Below are 21,298 nucleotides of genomic sequence, written 5' to 3' on the forward strand. Positions count from 1 at the left end.
AATTCCTACGTGGTTAAGTTGGCAGCAGTTAGGTTAGGCGGTTTTAAGATGGCAGCACTGAGGTTAGCAACGTTCACTTGTTCAAAAATCCGCGCCCACGTGGTTAGGACCTGTCATATTGACGGCTGTCAAAAGCACGTGGATTTTAATTTCCGCGTCCTCTACATGTTTAAGTTAGTAACAGTGAGCTTAGGCGGTGTTAAGATGGCAGCGCTGAGGTTAGCAACGTTCACTTGTTCAAAATCCGCGCCCACGTAGTTAGGACATGTCAAGATGACGGCTGTCAAAAGTATGTGGATTTTAAAATCCGCGCCCCCACGTGCATAAGTTGGCAACAATGAGATGAGGCCCTGTCAAGATGGCAGCAGTTAGTTTATTGATGTTCCCTTGTCCTAAAAAGTGAGGTTAGAGCCCCTCAAGATGACAGCTGTCATCTTGACAGCTATGCTATTTGCTTATCTGCACGTTCGTGCTGTAGCCCGAGTCAGAATTCGCCGTAGTTCAGGAGACTGCTCGAGCTTCCTTCGAACAGGCTCGAACCTCGGCGCGTAGCGTGTCAGCTCGATCCTGCTCGAACGCGGGTATCGTTTGCCCATCACTAGCTGTAAATAATATTCGAATAATCAAGTCTTAAGAGACATGACGACGCAAGAATGGTTTATCATGTCATTATTACACGTTTTGTGAATAGCAATGGAGAGATCACTAGTTTAAAAAGTTACTTTATTTTCAATGATAGTTGTTTTCAATTTCAGATAGCTCAGCCTGCAAAGAATATTACATAATTATTTTCGTTGATTAGTTATTATTCACGTTACACAGTCAGATTATTCGTCAACAGTCAGTGGTTAGTTTATTGCCAGTTAAGATTATTTAAGTGAGGTAGTCAGTTCAATCTGCAATGACCAGAGGTTCGTTTATTTGAGTGATAGTTAATACTTCTGTGGATAATCAATTTAGTCTGCAATTTGCTTCAAACTGGCTTGAACCTCGGCGCGTATCGGGTCATCTCGATCCCACACGAACACGGGTATCGTTTGCTCATGACTAGTTGTAAATAATATTAGAATAATCTACTGTTAAGAGACGTGACGACTCAAGAATGGTTTATCATGTCATTATTCCATGTTTTATGAATAGCAATGGAGAGATCACTAGTTTACAAAGTTAGCTAATTTTGTTAGTGTTGCTCACTGAAGTCAAATGTTCTAAAGATAATTTAGTTTTTGTTTAGGATAGCTCTGATCATAGTTTTCGAGTGTTGCATTTCTGCAATAGTCACGAGGATGGTGGTGATTATTGAACCGAACAACAGATCTTCCTTTAAAATAAGTGAGATATTTCACCTTTGTTTACTACCAGAGTGGTGGTAATGATTATTGTAGTGAACAACATTTGTTCACATTTTGATGAAGACCACGTTCATGTTAGTTGCTATTGATAGCCTGATGATATTTCTTACAACACCACCCATGGAATTTGTTTTTGTTGGCACCGTTCATCAACGGTCGGATTCAATCAATTTAATTATTATTCAGTGATGTGATAAAATTCATTTTCAGATATCCGTGCTTATTGGTTTATTCATTTCAGATTAGAGTATTATAAACAAGCATAACTTGAAAGTTATTTCTGTGTTAACTTAAATATAAACTCAAGTTATTTTCATTTATTAAGTATTGTACTTCAGTGGAAGATTTTTCATATAATTTGAAATAATTAACTATTAAAGTAACTTCATTTCTGGGTGTCTGCTTGTGACAAAACATGGTGCGATCATGAATTTTTACAAACAGATTAAGGATTGATAATAGGAGAGCCGATGACCTTAGATTTTAGGCCCATTAAAACAACAAGCAAGCAAGATTGATAATATTTAATTTTGGAGCACCATGCCTTGTCAAGGAGCAAGTTAACCTGTGAAATAAATGTGTTTATTGTGTTTAAATCGGTTCAAGTATAACCGGAGGTTATTTCGGTTCGATTGAGTGTCATTTCGATGGCTGATGATATCCTACGTGATATTTTATAATCTGTGGATAACCTTAGTTAAGGAAAAATTCGGAGACCTGTTGCGGAAACTTAATCTTCACGGAAAAAGTGAATCGACCGAAGGCGTTACTTGTAATCCGATAGTAATTTTCAGTTTTTCTCTTTTCATTCTTCATTGAATTGTGTTCTAGCAAATGCAATTTACGTTAATTTAACTCATTGACATTAAAACTATTTTATTAATTTTTATTTTTATTTTATCCACACTTATGTTAAATTTCTGTCATATGTTTTAATAGTGTCCGATTTCTTCGATTTGATGCCTCACATCTACTCAGTTCAACAGTTAAATCGATTTTAACCCACTTCTAGAATTTTATTTCAAGTAATTATTACATTTCCTTTTGCCACCAGCCGATCTATGTCAAAAAGTGACCCAAGAACCCGGAACCCCTGAGACCAGAACAATCTATATTCATAAAAGCTAAAGGTAAGAGTTAATCGACGGCAACGAAGGGTGCAGTATTGTACACTAGTGTCCAAAAGTTAAGCATAAGTTACGAGTAAACAAGGCAACAGAAATAGAATGCAAATGGAACGACATGTGCACCTACGTGTTCGCTCTGTATAGGAAAGGAGTGTTCCCTGCTTTGACTAGCGGCGTAACCGCAAGGTAAACACAGACAGTACCTGCGCACCATATTCCCTCAGTCGTGCTTGGCCTGTTACAGTGTGGGGAGTGTAGACTCATGGTGAACATTCAACATAATGGAACAACGACGCCATTTGGAGCCCGTTTTGCAGGGTAGAATACTCGGCTGCCTGGAAGCAGGCCAGACACAGACCGAAGTCGCCGTATCCTTGAATGTGCCACAAAGTGTCATTTCCAGGCTTTGGAGACGATTTGGTGACACAGGAAACGTTAGTCGTAGGCCAATACCAGGTCGACCATGGGTGAGCACTCCACAGCAGGACCGATAACTGGCCTTAACCGCCCGACGAAATCGGAGTGCACCTGCAAGTCAATTGTCGGCTGAGATTGCAGCCCCCTCAGGGGTTGCCCTTTCCCGGCAAAATGTGTACCGAGAGCTCAGAACAGCAGGGCTGTTTGCCGACGTCCAGCGGTGTGCGTCCCGCTCACTCCAGCACAAAGACGGGCCCGTTTACTGTGGAGCCGCCAACATCGAAACTGGGCCATGAATGAATGGAGGCATGTGCTCTTCACAGATGAATATCACTTCAGTTTGCAGAACGATTCGCGTCGCACATTAATCTGGAGAGAACCGGGTAGTCGATACAACCACAGGAACATCGTGGAACGGGACCAGTATGGTCGTGGTGGCGTCATGGTGTGGCGTAGCATCATGTTGAATGGCCGTACGGACCTGCACATCTTCATGGGTGGTCCGAGGAACACTGCTAACACTCAGAGATACAGAGAAGAGGTACTGTGACCACATGTTCGATTCTTCAGAGGTACGGTTGGTCCAGACTTCCTCTCAATGGACGATGATGCCCGACCGCACCGCGCTGCTCTGGTGGATGCATTTCTGGCTGGGGAAGACATTCATCGCATGGACTGGCCAGCGAGGTCTGCGGATCTGTATCCTGTATAACATGCCTGGAATGCATTGGGGAGGCGAATTGCATCCCGTCAGCCCCCACCAAGGACCTACGAAGACCTTCGCATCGCCCTTTCAGTGGAATAGGATCGACTGCCACAAGAGCTCCTGGTCTGACAGAGAGCATGCCACATCGCTGCGAACCATGTGTGGCCGTCAGGGGTAACCATACACTCTATTAACAGCACATTTTGTTGTGGAAGACATTACCAGGTTTTGTTAGTTGTTGTCAAATGTGTTCCTTAGCTATCAGAACCTTTCTGACACTGTTTTTGGACAATTTGTGTGACATGGTGTGTGATTCAGCTTCCGTTTGTTCAGCAATCCGTCTGATATTCCTATCAGGCGGTATGGCCTCGTTTAGTAATTATGCTTAACTTTTGGACACTAGTGTATATACTAAATGTTTTCTGGTGCCCCCGGGACCATCAATAAAAATTGTTTTCTTGACTTTTGTATTTTTTTGGAGCAGGTCAATGATTTCATTAATAATTGAAAGGTGTTCCTGGTTGGTTATGAGTACCATGTCGGCCAAATCGTTATTGAAAATTAGCGCATTAGTATCTTTGACACGGATGATCGATTCAATTCGCTAAATACCGGAATGAAATAAGTTAATAGCCTCAGTTTAAAATTATGACATGATAAAAGTAAAATTTCTCCGAAATCACACAACATATATAGGGAGAGACGACATGGAGAAGGAAACGTTTAAATACTTCCGAAATCATTGTAAGTTAGCAAATATAGGGAGAACTACAGAAGAGAAAGTAATAGCTTCTTCTTGGCCGAGTGACTGACTAAAACACATGCTGAAGAAGCCGAAGTACTGCTGACCATGTGCATGCGTGTCTACCCTCTTCCACCACCACTATCGTGCCACATGCCTCAGCCCTCTCACGGTTCACTGGGGAGCGCTTTGGCCAATCGGGAACATTACTTCACAATATACAGCTCGCTGCATGTTCCTATACGTTGCCCATCGAAAGGCCACCACACACAGAAGGCTCAGCTAAGCTACGCTATGCTACGCACCCCAACGAAACATGTCGCTCCAAGAAGTTATATGGAATGTCACACACAGACTGCTGTGCTACGCTACGCTATGCTACGCGCCCGAACGAAACATGTCGCTCCAAGAAGTTATATGGAATGTCACACACAGACTGCTGTGCTACGCTACGCTATGCTACGCGCCCGAACGAAACATGTCGCTCCAAGAAGTTATATGGAATGTCACACACAGACTGCTGTGCTAAGCTACGCGCCCGAACGAAACATGTCGCTCCAAGAAGTTATATGGAATGTCACACACAGACTGCTGTGCTAAGCTACGCGCCCGAACGAAACATGTCGCTCCAAGAAGTTATATGGAATGTCACACACAGACTGCTGTGCTAAGCTACGCTAAGCTACGCGCCCGAACGAAACATGTCGCTCCAAGAAGTTACATAGAATGTCACACACAGACTGCTGTGCTAAGCTACGCTATGCTACGCGCCCGAACGAAACATGTCGCTCCAGTGAAGTTACATAGAATGATACACACAGACTGCTGTGCTAAGCTACGCTGTGCTACGCGCCCGAACGAAACATGTCGCTCCAGTGAAGTTACATAGAATGGTACACACAGACTGCTGTGCTAAGCTACGCTGTGCTACGCGCCCGAACGAAACATGTCGCTCCAGTGAAGTTACATAGAATGTCACACACAGACTGCTGTGCTAAGCTACGCTGTGCTACGCGCCCGAACGAAACATGTCGCTCCAGTGAAGTTACATAGAATGTCACACACAGACTGCTGTGCTAAGCTACGCGCCCGAACGAAACATGTCGCTCCAGTGAAGTTACATAGAATGTCACACACAGACTGCTGTGCTAAGCTACGCTATGCTACGCGCCCGAACGAAACATGTCGCTCCAGTGAAGTTACATAGAATGTCACACACAGACTGCTGTGCTAAGCTACGCTGTGCTACGCGCCCGAACGAAACATGTCGCTCCAAGAAGTTACATAGAATGTCACACACAGACTGCTGTGCTAAGCTACGCTATGCTACGCGCCCGAACGAAACATGTCGCTCCAAGAAGTTACATAGAATGGTACGCACAGACTGCTGTGCTAAGCTACGCCATGCCAAGCTAAATTTTACAGGTCGCCAAAAGGGCGATTTTCATAGCGCATGCGCACAATCACTTTTTTGTTCGGCATCTAACATCTGTGTGGCTTTCTTGAATTACCTTAAGACAGTAGTTATTATATTACTTAATTGTTTCTGAGTTTGTTAATTATCATGGAGGGCAGATGAAAGGAAGAAAGACTGATTGAAGAGACACAAAAAAATCTGTCGAATTATTGATGATATCCATGAAAGACATCTCATGGCTAGGGACAATTGAAACCGTTGAACTTTTATAAATTTACATACATTTCACCCTACTTGCTATAATTTGGGTACTTCCTTTTCATCTTTTCTTAATGTTACGGAGATATCCGTGGTAGGTAGAGGTGAAAGAAGGTGCGGGTGTGAATGGGTTTCAAGCTACGAAATTAACGTGCAATGTAAAATTAATTTAAAATTTAACTAGGTTATATTTTCTTTTCAAAAACAAGAGATAACAATCATAACAGGTACAGAGTAGCAAAAATGTAGGTACAATATTACTGGATTCGGGCTCAGTGCCCTTACTTCATAACTCTTGGGCAATCAGCCCCGCCTTACTCCAAAAAATAGTTTTAGCCAAGGGGCAGAAAACCCCATTCATGCCCAGGAGCACTGGCTCCAAACATTACACATAAAGCCTGCACGAGGCATACAGAAACAAATTTCAAAGAGCGATCCGCTCTCAAAATTGTAAGCCTATCACAAGGCCACACCAAACTCTACCTTCAAGCTGTCCTTCTAAGGACGTATTCACAGGGGTAAAATACCCAACCTACGGAGGTCTATTACATGAAAAGAAGGTTGATTACATGACCTCTAAAATAACAATTTGAGAGGAGGCGATCTTGCACTCCTAATACGCTTTGTTTTTAAAACCTAATCTGGCTCTGGGCCGCTAACGCAAGGGCTAATCCCATACTACAGAGGTGACTTAGAGAAGAACGCTTTACATTACATAAACGAAGAATAGTTTGAGAAAATAAGTTCACCTCAAAACAAATGTGAGTGGGAGCTCGAGAGGGTTAGCACTCTCTATCCCAATATGTAGCTTTACAAGAAAAGATGAAAAGAGTAATTACATTTTAGGAAAAGGTTACATGATGGAAATGCTTCGAACCCGCCGCGAGTGTTAAACTGCCGACCTAGCAAGAAAAGAAGTTATTAATAGGCCATTACCTGGTGTTGAACGGCTGAAGAAGAAAGAGGCGCTTCCCGCCTCCTGCTATGTACTTAATACACTGAAAGATGGAACAGAAGTGGCCCGGAGACCCTAAAATCAGCAGTTTATATACTCTCGCGGAAGTTTCTAGGCGTTAGGGGAAAGAAAACACCCGCCCACAATGTTTTTATTGGATAGGATCCCACAATCGATTCAAGTTGGGGGAAGATACATCTGATTGGATAGAAATTAATTTAAGAAATTCGGGATTGGCTACATGCAAAACAAGGGGAAAGAGAGGGGTATACAGCCAACATAAACAATGGCAGAAAGAAATTTAACAAAGAACAAACATTTGAAATAAAAATTTCTTCAACAAAATAGTTCTTTGACTCCGCACTAGGTTGCACTATTGTTGATCTTCAGTAGTGTCCTCTAGAAGAGAAAGTTCACACTTCTTACTTCAAGCGAAACAAAAACACATCAAAAGTGACACAGTTCAAAAACTCAAAATTTTCCACGTGGTGACATCTTCTGAGAAAGTAGAGAATTAATAGAATAGATAAAGTTCAACCTTCCTCCAGAAGAGGAGTTTCAACTGGCGCAACTTTTAAATAAATGGTGTAGAGGTGTACCGCCCGGTACAGACCTCCCCCCCCAAAAGTTCCTCCAGGGGTTACACATGAAATCAGTTTGAAACAAAGTCCAAGTAATGATGTTGATACGAAGATAGATAGCAGAAGCATTTACAAGATTTCTTAATTCAGTTTCAAAATGTTGTTGTTGCAGGTGAATGAAAGTCTTTATGTTTGTAGAATTTGAATTTCTGAAGATAAACTTTTAATACTTAAAGGTGAAGAAAAATTTTGCAATGTCCACCAAATATTGTTGTGGAATTCCGAAGTGTAGTTATTGCTTATGGTGACTGTCCATGTAGTTGATGTAGATTGAGTCGGATGGCCAGACCGGCCGTTGCGGCTTGCGTCCAACGGAGGCCGCTCGGACCCCTCAAGTACCCTGAGATACCGCTCGCCCGCACTATGAGGGGAGCAGAGGTGTTGAAGAACGCCGCGCCCGCGGTGAACAGATACAGGCTGCGGGCATGTAGCAGGTCGTGCGCCGCACGTCAGCCTTGGCCGGGAGGAGAGCTCCGGCTCGCCGTGCACCTGTCGTCCTCGCTGGAGAGGAGGGGGCCCATCCCCCTCCCCAGTCGCTGCACGGCGCTGCGCGGCTGCGGGGGCGCTGAAACATTAAAGCTAGGCGGCAGAATTGTGTTGGACTATCATCTTCTTTGAGGGTACAGGCTTGTGGAGAGGTTGAGGGGCCAGCGGCGTGTAGATATCCATGGCATTTACTATTATGAAGCCACAGTGTAAGGTGGAGCAGGAGACGGGAGCGTGGTAATGGCCGTGGCAAGAACAGGATGGCAGTTTAACGGATCGGGGTGGGTTTTACAAAAGGCTTACATCTAAAACCAAAATATTACAGAAGGGGCAGAATGCCTTAAAAGTGAAACTCAAAAAAAATATAACCTTCATATCCTTTCAAAATAATATGAAGCAAGTTAACACAAAATTACACCGGTTTCACCTGGGACAGGTGAACTCGAAATATCCTCTCGGTGGCTGGATTACTTAGCAATAAGGTAACCGGCGTAAGAAAATCGAGAATGATACAAGGCCCATGAAATCTGGGGGCAAGCTTGCCCGCGGGAACAAAATTCTTGACCATCACCTGGTCACCTACCTTCAAAGGGGAGGGTCTCCGTCCACGATCATACTTTTCCCTAACCTTTTCATGAGATACCATAAGATTGGCTTTAGCCTTCTTCCAAAGATCTTTGATATTATCCGGATCTATTGTCTCGGGTAGAATGTCACTCAGAGACCAGAGGTTAGAGAGCGGCGTGTTGGGAACAAACTTGAACATCAAGGAAGCTGGAGTGAACTTATGAGATTCATGAACCGCCGAATTCAAAGCAAAAGCTAACCAATGCAGGGACGTGTCCCACCTGGAAGGATCTTCATGATGATAGGCGATAAGTGCGGACCTGAGATTACGATTAACCCGTTCAGCCAGAGATGGTTGAGGGTAATAAGCAGAAGTGGTTACATGAGAGATGGACAAGTCAAAACAGAATTTACGAAAAAGATTTGATGTGAACGCCTTAGCATTATCAGATACAATATATTGGCACGGACCAAAAGAAGCAAAAATAGAATTTAGACAGGTAATGGTGGACTGAGCGGTAGCCAGCTTAGTCGGAAATAACCGAGAGAATCTAGTAAAGCCATCTACGCACACAAGGATGAACTTGTTAGCATTACCCTTTGACTGGGGGAAGGGTCCTACATAATCGATATACAGGCGTTCCATGGGGCGCGACGCTTGATGCGAAGACAAAAGGCCTACCTTGGTGGACATGGTGGGTTTACTAAGCAAACAAGATTTACAAGCTTTTACAAGTTCACGGATTTCACCGTCCATACCTTTCCAAATGAACATTTCACGAATTTTTTCACGGGTTTTAAAGATTCCAAGATGCCCTCCTAATGGGGTCTCATGATAATACTTGAAGATCATAGGCACAAGAACCGCTGGCACGACAACCTTCATCATCTTATCATGCCTCGATGGGCAACATAAAACACCATTCCTCAGAACATAAGGGACGACATGTTCCCCAGAAGAAAGGGTTTCCATTATCGGACCCAGCGTCGGATCTTCACGTTGGTATTTCTCGATATCCCTAAAGAGCATGGGAGCATCTGTTAGGATGGCATTAACCTCAGATAGTATGGACTCGGAAGGTGATGAACTGTCGACCGGTTCATGGGTCTCGACCTCGTTTGAAAACATACGGCTGAGTCCATCAGCCACAACATTTTCGGTACCTTTGATATGCCTGACATCGAATTGGAAGGCGGAAATACGGATGGCCCAACGGGCTATACGACCAGTACGACGCGGCCTACCTAAGACCCAGCTTAAGGCTTGATTATCTGTCTCCAAGTCGAATTTGACATGTTCCAGATAGAGACGGAACTTTTCTAAGGCAAATAAAACTGCCAAACCTTCAAGCTCATATATGGAGTACTTTGCTTCTTGAGCCGAGAGAGTCCTAGATGCATAGGCGATGGGGCGCCTCCCTAGTTCAGTCTCTTGAAGAAGGACTGCAGCTACCGCCGACGACGACGCGTCGGTTTGGACGATGAATTTCTTCGAGAAATCCGGCATAGCAAGTACAGGGGCCTTACAGAGAGCTAATTTAAGGTCTTCAAAAGCGGCTTGTTGAGACGGTCCCCACTCGAATTTGATGCCTTTCCTACGAAGAAGGTTTAAGGGCGCCGCTCTATTAGCGAAGTTAGGAATAAACTTCCTGAAGAAATTCACCATACCAATGAATCTAGCGATACCTTTGATGTCCTTAGGAGGTTTAAAATCACGGATGGCCTGTGTTCTAGAATGATCGACAGCTACACCATCAGGTGACACAATATGCCCTAGGAATGACATAGAGGGCTTAGCAAAGGCAACCTTGGACAACTTAACAGTTAACCCAGCCTTACGAAGGCGATTGAGAACTTCTCGCAGATGATCTAGATGTTCTTCAAAGGTTTCGGAAAATACGACGACATCATCCAAGTAGTGATATAAGTACTCAAATTTGATGTCAGAAAAGACCCTATCTAGTAGCCTAGTGAGCACAGCTGCCCCCGTGGGGAGCCCGAAAGGCACGCGGTTGTATTCGTATAAGTTCCAGTCCGTGGCAAACGCTGTAAGATGTTTAGACTCTTCGGCAAGGGGAATTTGATTATAGGCCTGATTCAAGTCCAAGATGGTGAAGAACTTGGCCTTACGAAACCATGAAAAGCAAGAATGAAGGTCGGGAAGGGGGACAGATTGCAACACCACCTTCCGATTGAGAGCCCTGTAATCAATGACAGGCCTGAAGCCTCCTTGGGGTTTCGGGACTAGAAAAATAGGCGAAGAATACGCTGACTTAGAGGGCCTAATAATACCATCCTTCAACATCTGATCGATGATTTCTTTCAGAGCCTTCATTTTAGGTGGAGATAGCCTATACGGTGGAAAACGGACAGGAATCGAATCCGTAACCTCAATTTTGTATTCAATAAGGTCAGTAACACCAAGAGTATCAGAGAACACCTCGGGAAACGACTGACACAGTTTCCGAATACTATCAGCCTGCTCCTCAGGTAGATGTCTAAGGTCTAACAACATCTCATCCTGGGTAGGCGAAATAGATGAACATGATACAGAATTACACTTTAACAAGGGAATTCTACAATTGGACGCAAATTTGAATGTGCACGACCTACTCTGGAGATCGAGCACAAGACCAGTGTGAGAAATGAAGTCCGCTCCCAATATGATGGGGCAAGACAAACGCTTGGCCACAAACAATTTGATCTTCCATGTAAATTTAAAAACCCGAATTTTGACATGTAAGGAACCTAGAATTTCTAATGGAGATGAATTAGCCGAAACATATTTAACAGGAGATGAGTCATAGTCAGGGAGTTTACAAACAGATTTCAATTTAGAATACCAATCAGCCGAAATAATGGAACAAACACTGCCTGAATCTAAGAGAGCTGTTATAGGCTCGTTATTTACCTCAATCTTAAGAAAAGGAACAGGTGCGGGGGTATCCGCCGCAATCCTAAGACATTCTTTAGGGCATTCAAAAGATGAACTTGAAGGCTGATCGTTCTCTGCATTTACAATCTGTTTACTAGGGGCTGAGTCTCGGGAAGATGGATTAGTCGACTCAACCGAAGCCACTAGTCACTTTTTATTATTGGTATAGATGGAATTTGCACCAGAAGTTGAGCAGGAGGGGGTGCTATTTGAGTTTGGGCAATTCTTGGCGATATGTGAGAAGGCCCCACACTTAAAACAGCCTTGTGATGACCCTGCTCCATTCCTTGTCCCACTTGATTTGATCAGAGGACACTTATTCCGCAGATGGTCAGGCGACCCGCACGCATAACATTTACGGGGATTGACTGGTCGGCGAGGTGGAGGCCGAGTGTTACTAAAAGAAGGCGGGGGTTCTTTTGCCACGCGCAAGGAATCGGCATACCTAACTCCTTCCGCAGAGACGGCTAATGCTTCCAGTTCAGAGAAGGTTTGCGGGCACGCCGCGAAACACAAATATGACCTGTAGGATGGCGAAATACCTTCTACAATAGCCTGTACAATTTGATCCTCAGGGAAGTGAAGAGCAAACACCCTAGTATAAAACTTAATGTCCTGTATGAAATCAGCCAAGTTTTCATCCAAACGCTGTACACGATAATAGTACTTCTGAATAAGGGAGGACCTGGCCCTAGCCGGGATGAAGTTAGCTAGCAAATGGGCATGGAAATCCTCAATAGATGATTGCTCGGCAATGGCTCTAACTATTTTGTCAGATAGAACACCAATAGCATAAGGATAGATAATTTGCAAAATTTGACATGGGGAGAGAGAAAACACAAGGGCATGATCCTGAAATTCCACTAGAAATCTTAAAAATGAAATTACGTCACTGGTGGTGTTTACGGAAAACTTAGAGATACCCCTAAGCAACATTGCCAATGGATGAGGCAAGCTGCTGAACCCAGGTGACATAGTCGTTAAAGGTTTCAATGGCAAAGAAGTTAATTCAGAGCGGATGTTACTCAATGACGTACGGCGTTCAGATTCGTTGTTCGATGGGGCAGAGATAGTTTGAGCAGCAACGGTTATCCTATTGCCTTCTCCCTTAGCAGGTTCTTCCTCACTACTTACATTCACAATGGTGGGCTGATCAGATTTGGGGGGAACTTCGCCGGTTAGCAATTGAGTGACCTTATTAGACAATTCAGAAATAGTTTCAAAGAGCGTATTAGCTTGCTTCCTCTGAACGTCATTCACCTTCAGAGACAACAGATCATTAACTCTATTTGAAAAGTGATATAATCTGCCTTGCACACGCTTAATTTGGTTAGGAGACGGATCATTTTCATCAAAAAAACTAACTACGGAAGCTAGCCCAGTAATATTCTCCGTGATCGTGGAAAGAGAGTCGTCAATTTCCTTCTCTCCCAAATTGGGGATGGAAATGGGCAATTCAAGGGACTCTCTAAGCTTGTTAGTGTCTATTGCAACCGTGCCTCCAGATTGAACATTTCTGATAGTTAACTCGTATATCAACTCCTCTTTGCGCAAGTAGTTAAGGAGGAGAACATCGCGAGGGCCGGGCATGATGACAGAACAATTTTGAAAAACTCAAAAAATTCCAGCAACTGAGAAAATTGTTAGAGTTCGAATCAAAGCAATGTTTAGCCGTCAAAAGGGGCTAAATTGAGACCCATTCAACCACGCTCTGCTACCACTTGTTACGGAGATATCCGTGGTAGGTAGAGGTGAAAGAAGGTGCGGGTGTGAATGGGTTTCAAGCTACGAAATTAACGTGCAATGTAAAATTAATTTAAAATTTAACTAGGTTATATTTTCTTTTCAAAAACAAGAGATAACAATCATAACAGGTACAGAGTAGCAAAAATGTAGGTACAATATTACTGGATTCGGGCTCAGTGCCCTTACTTCATAACTCTTGGGCAATCAGCCCCGCCTTACTCCAAAAAATAGTTTTAGCCAAGGGGCAGAAAACCCCATTCATGCCCAGGAGCACTGGCTCCAAACATTACACATAAAGCCTGCACGAGGCATACAGAAACAAATTTCAAAGAGCGATCCGCTCTCAAAATTGTAAGCCTATCACAAGGCCACACCAAACTCTACCTTCAAGCTGTCCTTCTAAGGACGTATTCACAGGGGTAAAATACCCAACCTACGGAGGTCTATTACATGAAAAGAAGGTTGATTACATGACCTCTAAAATAACAATTTGAGAGGAGGCGATCTTGCACTCCTAATACGCTTTGTTTTTAAAACCTAATCTGGCTCTGGGCCGCTAACGCAAGGGCTAATCCCATACTACAGAGGTGACTTAGAGAAGAACGCTTTACATTACATAAACGAAGAATAGTTTGAGAAAATAAGTTCACCTCAAAACAAATGTGAGTGGGAGCTCGAGAGGGTTAGCACTCTCTATCCCAATATGTAGCTTTACAAGAAAAGATGAAAAGAGTAATTACATTTTAGGAAAAGGTTACATGATGGAAATGCTTCGAACCCGCCGCGAGTGTTAAACTGCCGACCTAGCAAGAAAAGAAGTTATTAATAGGCCATTACCTGGTGTTGAACGGCTGAAGAAGAAAGAGGCGCTTCCCGCCTCCTGCTATGTACTTAATACACTGAAAGATGGAACAGAAGTGGCCCGGAGACCCTAAAATCAGCAGTTTATATACTCTCGCGGAAGTTTCTAGGCGTTAGGGGAAAGAAAACACCCGCCCACAATGTTTTTATTGGATAGGATCCCACAATCGATTCAAGTTGGGGGAAGATACATCTGATTGGATAGAAATTAATTTAAGAAATTCGGGATTGGCTACATGCAAAACAAGGGGAAAGAGAGGGGTATACAGCCAACATAAACAATGGCAGAAAGAAATTTAACAAAGAACAAACATTTGAAATAAAAATTTCTTCAACAAAATAGTTCTTTGACTCCGCACTAGGTTGCACTATTGTTGATCTTCAGTAGTGTCCTCTAGAAGAGAAAGTTCACACTTCTTACTTCAAGCGAAACAAAAACACATCAAAAGTGACACAGTTCAAAAACTCAAAATTTTCCACGTGGTGACATCTTCTGAGAAAGTAGAGAATTAATAGAATAGATAAAGTTCAACCTTCCTCCAGAAGAGGAGTTTCAACTGGCGCAACTTTTAAATAAATGGTGTAGAGGTGTACCGCCCGGTACACTTAATATCATCCTCAGCAATAGAGGGAAGGTCATGAAACTCTTCCTGATTTTGACGAAAGTAATGCTTGATTCTTCATCATTTCCACGCAATGCTTGTTGGAATTCACCATGAATTATTATCTTTCCAATTTCTTCTATACAGAATCTTCTCCCCTTTCTGTTTCTTTCTCTTTTTTCATCTTCCACGACTGCGGCCAAGAAAAATGTCTCCTCTTCAATCAATCCGCCTTCTTTAAACGGCTGCCTAGCATAGTTTGGCTTTATTCCTGACATAGCACAACATAGCTTAACAAATCTTATCTTAGCCTTAACGCGTCACGTTTTCGAACGCATTGTAGTAGTAGGCTGGTATTTAGTACACGCATACACGGAAATGGTGTCCCAACACTGCCCTACTCCAGTACTGAAAAGGAGGGGAGAGTGTGTGTACATTCACCACTGTACACATTTCAATAACAACAGTCTCATAGCGGGCTGTTTGCCTGCAGCAGTATGTTAAGCGAGGAGGTGCTTTGTTTATATCGGGACCGAACTCGAGAGCTGCAGTCACACACGTGCGGTCAGTATCCACTATTTGGAAGATCGTAGGTTCGAACCCCACTGTCGGCATCCCTGAAGATGGTTTTCTGTGGTTTCCCATTTTCACACCAGACAAATGCCGGGACGGAAATTAATTAAGGCCACGACCGCTTCCTTCTCCCTCCTACCCCTTCCCTATCCTATCGTCGCCATAAAACATCTCTGTTTCGGTGCGACGTAAAGCAACTTGTAGAAAGAAAATGTTTATGTCGGTACACCATAACTGTGCATGCGTGTACAGTAGCACTACAGCTGCTGTCAACATATCGACAACGGCTGGTGTGTTCAGCAATGACGAACGCACAGACGTAATTTTAATCTTCGGGCGAGTTGGCTGTGCGGTTAGGATCGCGCAGCTGTGGGCTTGTATCCGGGAGATAGTAGGTTAGAACCCCGCTGTCGGCAGCCCTGAAGATGGTTTTCCGTGGTTTCCCATTTTCACACCAGGTAAATGCTGGGGATATACATTATTTATGGCCACGGCCGATTCCTTCCCACTTCTAGGCCTTTCCTCTGCCATCGTCACCAAAAGACGTATCTGTGTCGGTGCGACGTAAAGCAAATAGCAAAAAAAAAAAAAAAAAAATTTGGTCGGAATGAAGCCGAAGCTGGCAGGAGTTTCCAAATAGCTGCCTGCTACGTGTATTTCGCTGAACGGAGTTTGAAATAAGAGTTAATGGATCGTTCAAGGCACATGTAAGCGTGCTACAGAACGTGACTTCTATTTGTTTCACATCCGTTGTAGTGCAGCGATTAGGAACTCAGAGCCGACTTTTTACTTCCCACTACGAACAATTATACAAAGAGTGTGTGGTTTCTCGATCTCTCATAGCACGTCAGGTGACTACTTGGGTAGACGCAGTTAGCCCGGGTAAACCCGAAATCCCCAGTAAAGGTGGAGGTTTACTGAGAAAAAGTTTTCCCCCATAATGTGACATTTATCCAACCTTCTTTGGATAAAACTATTCAAGTGCATTATACAAATACATATATATATATTATAAACATTTCAAAAATAAAGCTTATTCTGCAAAGGGATAAAGGTAAAATACGTAGCACGAATTTAGGAACTGAGGCAAGTGTACAAATGCCGAGATAAATAGCAATTAAGGCATGAAAAGTGCACAAATCTTCACCATCACTTGTCCAGACAAGATAAGCTGGAATGTCATTTTGAGTGCAAAGTGTTCCAACAGCTCGACACTTACATTCCTTTGTATTTTATTTAAGTTTTCAAATCCCTGTCCGACCCAAACTAATTGGTGGACTAAATGCGCAGAAGCCTAAGGAGAAATAAGCAGGCATTAACTAAACACGTAAGGGTATTTCGCGCTTTACCCCGGTATAGCCTGGAATGGAATGAAATAAATTCCATGCTCTAATCAAATTTGTGAAAAAGCTTTGCCCGAGTAAAGCGCAGATTATCCGTAACATATACAAGACTCAACTCTTCCTATGATTGCTTCGAGTAATTTTTTATAGTTAAGCTGTCCTAAGTATTATTTTGATTGTGTTTATTGTTGCATATAACCCTTAAAACCATGCCAAGAATATTTTTTGAAGATAACAATACGGTATAATTGAATAACTTGAGCCCGAGACGTACTCAACTTTACTTTTACTATATGTAATAAATATAGACTTATACAAACTGTGATATTCGTTGCAGGACTACCTGACTGCAGTGAAGTCTCAGCAAGACATCCGCTTGGCGCTTCTAGAGGGCCGAGAGGACAACCAGCAGGTGGTGAGCACAACCGGCCCCCGCGTCGTTCACCAGGCGACCAAAAGCCACAAAGTAATTGATACTGAGGATAGCCAAGAACTGAGCCAGCTACAACCCGATGGGCGCCTGGTCACGGAGACTCGACGAACTACGGAGCACGAAGAGGTCCATGACACTGAAGAACCTGACGGTGGAGAAGAGAGTGACGCGGAGGAGACATTCAAAGAAAGCTCTTCTCGTTATAACAAGACAAAAGATCAAGATCTTATAGAGTACCTGGCTGATGGCGTCAAAATAGGGGAAGAAATGAGGTATGTAGCAGAAAATATAGAAGGAGAGAGACGGGGCGATCCTGACCTCGCCGAGCGGGAATGGGATAGTCTGTCCACCAGAATCAGGAGGATGCGTAGACAGAGCGCCAAAACTAGAGGAATACCTCACTTCGGTGAGCCCGCACCTGTTGCCCCTCTGGATCGAAAGGATGCATTAACAAAGAAACCTCTTGATTTCGATCAAGAAGAAGAGACTCGAAAAGCTGAAACATCCAAGTGGTTAGAACATCATTTTGGAAGTGATTCGCGGTCGTCTCTAGAAGATGACGATCTTCAAGCTGCAGGGACCAATACAAGTTTTATAAATGTGACTATGAAGTCGCGCCCTATTTCTAGTAACAGAAAGGCTTCTTCTATGACTTCACCAAACAATGGTAATACAACCACTTCAACACCAAAATCTTACGTCGCAACTGTGAACACCTCATCACGAGTATTTGTTTCTTCTCCTGAACCTGAAGATCCACCGTCGAATGGTGCAGGTGGCTACTTTCAGGGCGTTAGCGAATGGTCTGAACGCAGCAAGGACGTTCGATCACAAGCTGCTCCTCAAAGGCCAGAAAGAGTCCAAGTTTTGCCCACTGGACCACATCATACCTTCACAACTAAGACAGCAGAAGTAGGTTTCAATAGTCATGTTGACAGGACGTCTCCGTATCAGCACACGAATCATGTGTCCGAGAAAACATCACTCTTCCAAGCCTCCAGAAGCAGCAGTCAGCTCTCCTCGTTCCCCACTCCATACAACAAGACGGTACGTGTACCGTGCAACGAGTCGCCATTGGAAGATGACGACCACCTTCCCAGTCGGCAGCGTTTACGTTTCACCGACCGTGAAGAGGTAACACAACATATTTATTGGTATTTATTGGTAGTGCTGTTGCTTAAGGGTGAACCACGAGTTCATAGTTGAATTCACCGAGTCACAGACCTTAATTATTAATATTCGGGTAGTTGTTTAATTGGTCTTGTGGTCACAAACTCCGTCGAATTTGTCCTTTCATGCGTTATAATTTGGGACAAGGATTCAATAAGAAACAGGTTTGGTCTTGAGGGCTACACAATTGCAAAATTTACAAAGTGTTAAAAGGAAGAGACCTAGGCCGACATTATTCCCTTTCACACGGCATTTCGAAATTATTCTCTTCTCTTCTCTTCTCTTCTCTTCTCTTCTCTTCTCTTCTCTTCTCTTCTCTTCTCTTCTCTTCTCTTCTCTTCTCTTCTCACAGGTACTGAGATGTATAAGGTGCACCTTCATATACTGTAATTACTACATCCTACATCAACTCTAATCTGTTTGTCATATTCATACCTTAGTCTCCCCTACCGTTCTTAGCCACTATACTTCCTCAAAAACTAACTGAACAAGTCCTGGGTCTCTTAAGATGTATCCTATCATTCTTTCTCTTCTTCTTGTCAAATTTAGCCAAATCGATCTCCTCTCGCCAATTCGATTCAGTATCCCTTGATTCGCGATTCGAGCTACCCTTCTAACCTTCAGCATTCATCTGTAACACACATTTCAAAATCTCCTCTTCTCCTCCTTTCTGATCTAATTTCGTCCATGCTTTGCTTCCATAGAATGCCACCCGCTGCAGACAAAATTCTTCAAGAACTCCTTTCTAATTCCTACATCAATGTTCGAAGTAAACAATTTTCTTTTCTTCAGACTTGTCTTCCTTGCTTGTGCTAGTCTGCATTCTATGTCGTGCCTACTTCTGCCATCGTTAGTTATTTTAATACACAAATGACAATATTAATTTACTTCCCTTAAGACATTATTACCTAATCTAATATTTCCTGCATCATCTGACTTCATTTCACTACACTCCTTTACTTTTGTTTTGGATTTTCTTTTTATCTTGTACTCCTTCTACAAGACAGTGTCCATACCACACAGCAATTTCTCCAGGTTTTCTGCAGACTCAGATACAAGAACAAATTCATCGGTAAATCTCAAAGTTATGATTTTCCCTACTTGGATTGTGATTCCGATTCCAAATTCCTCTTTGATTTCCTTTGCCGATTGTTCTATATAAACACTGAAAAGGAAATGGGACTAACTGCAGCGTTGCCTAACTACTTTCTGGATTGCTATTTCTTTACCAAGTACCTTGATTCTTATCACTGCAGACTGATTTGTGTACAGATTACGATTAGATGTACCTATCTCACCGTCAGAATTCTTCTGTAACACCACATTCTATTGTCTTCTATTTTCTTGCTATCTGCGCTAGTTATCGTCCATCCATGTTTCGCTACCATACAATGCAACGCTGGAGACGAAAGTATTCGAAAACATCTTTCTTATTCTAATATCAGTGTTCAAAGTGAACAAATTTCTTTTCTTAAGAAATACCTTCCTCGCTTGCCATCATTAGTTATACCACCCAAGTAACAATATTCACCTACTTCCTTTAAGACTTCATTTCCTAATCGAATATTTCCTGCATCCCTTGACTTTGTTCGACTGCACTCCATTACTTTTGTTAAGGACGTATTTATTTTAGTCTTGTACTCCTTCTCCATACCATTCAGCAGTTTCTCCAGATCTTCTGCAGAATCAGATAAAATAACAATATCATCGGCAAATCCCAGAGTTTTAATTTCCTCTCCTTGGGTAGTGATTCTTTTTCCAAATTCCACTTTGATTTCCTTTACCGCCTGCGCCATATACACATTGAAAAAGGGAGGGAACAAACTGTAGCCTTACCACACACCTTTCTTTTCTTTCGTAGCCTTCGATTGTTATCACTGCAACCTGAGTTTTGTGCAGATAATTATTCTTTTTCGGTATCTGATCCCGAACACCTTCAGAATCTCAAATAGCTTGGTCCAATCAACATTATAGAATGCCTTTTCTTGATCTTCGAATGCCATGTACGTGGGCTTGTCTTCCTTAATTCGATCCATAAAGATCAGACATAAAGTTAGAATTGCTTCACGTGTTCCTAAATTTTATTTGTCAATCCAAACTGACCTTCTCCCAACTCAGCTTCGTCTATTCTTTCCACTCAGCTCTATATACAGTAATTAGTGTTAAAATTTTGCAAGCGTGAGGTACTAAACTAATGGTGCGGTAGTTTTCCCACTTGGCAGCACTTACTTCCTGGGGACTTGGCATAACAAGATTCGTCTGAAATCGAACGGCAATTCTCCGGTATCGTACATTTTACACACTAAATGGAATAACCTCGCCATGCTGGTTTCTCGTAAGGCATTCAGCAATTCCGAGTGTATGCCATCAATTCCAGGTGCCTTGTTCCTATTGAGGTCCCTCAATGCTCTGTCGAATTCTTACCTCAAAATTGGGTCTACCATTGCATCAGCATCAACTGCCTCTTCTTGTTACAGAACGTTATAATCAATATCTTTCCCTTTATACACTTGTTGAATACGTTTCTAGTATCTTTCTACATTTTCTTCTTTCCCTAGTTGTTTTTCGCCTGAATTCTGAATATTCATACACCTAGTTTTCCTTTCTTCAAAGATTTGCTTGATTTCCCTGTATGCAACATCTACCTTTCCTACAACCACACAGCCTCCAATATCATTCCACTTCTCTATCAGCTATTCTTCTTCAGCTGTCCTGCACTTTCTGTCTACTTCATTCTTTAATTCTCCATTCTTTTCTGCCCTCCTCATTTTTGTATTCTTGTATTTTGGCCATTCATCAGTCAGGTCTAATACCTTCTAAGTTATCCACTGTCCTTACTTGATCTTACCTTTCTTCAGTAGCCCTACTGATCTCACTCTTCACGATTGTTCATTGTTCGTCTACAGTGTTTCCTTCAGCCTTTTCATTTAGTCCTTTTGTAACATATTCCTTGAAACAATCCCTCAC

At 42.8% G+C, this 21,298-nt stretch overlaps 1 protein-coding gene across 2 annotated transcripts in view; it reads left to right on the forward strand.

The window, feature by feature from the left end:
* chas (chascon) overlaps positions 1–21,298 on the forward strand; it is a 920,317-nt gene that overhangs the window by 777,671 nt on the left and 121,348 nt on the right. For both annotated transcript variants that reach the window (XM_067142274.2, XM_067142275.2), the window contains one exon: positions 17,066–18,295. In XM_067142274.2, coding sequence (XP_066998375.2) covers positions 17,066–18,295 — 1,230 coding nt within the window. The remainder of the gene's footprint in view (positions 1–17,065; positions 18,296–21,298) is intronic.

Source organism: Anabrus simplex, chromosome 2, assembly GCF_040414725.1.
Source record: "Anabrus simplex isolate iqAnaSimp1 chromosome 2, ASM4041472v1, whole genome shotgun sequence".
Lineage (NCBI taxonomy): Eukaryota > Metazoa > Arthropoda > Insecta > Orthoptera > Tettigoniidae > Anabrus > Anabrus simplex.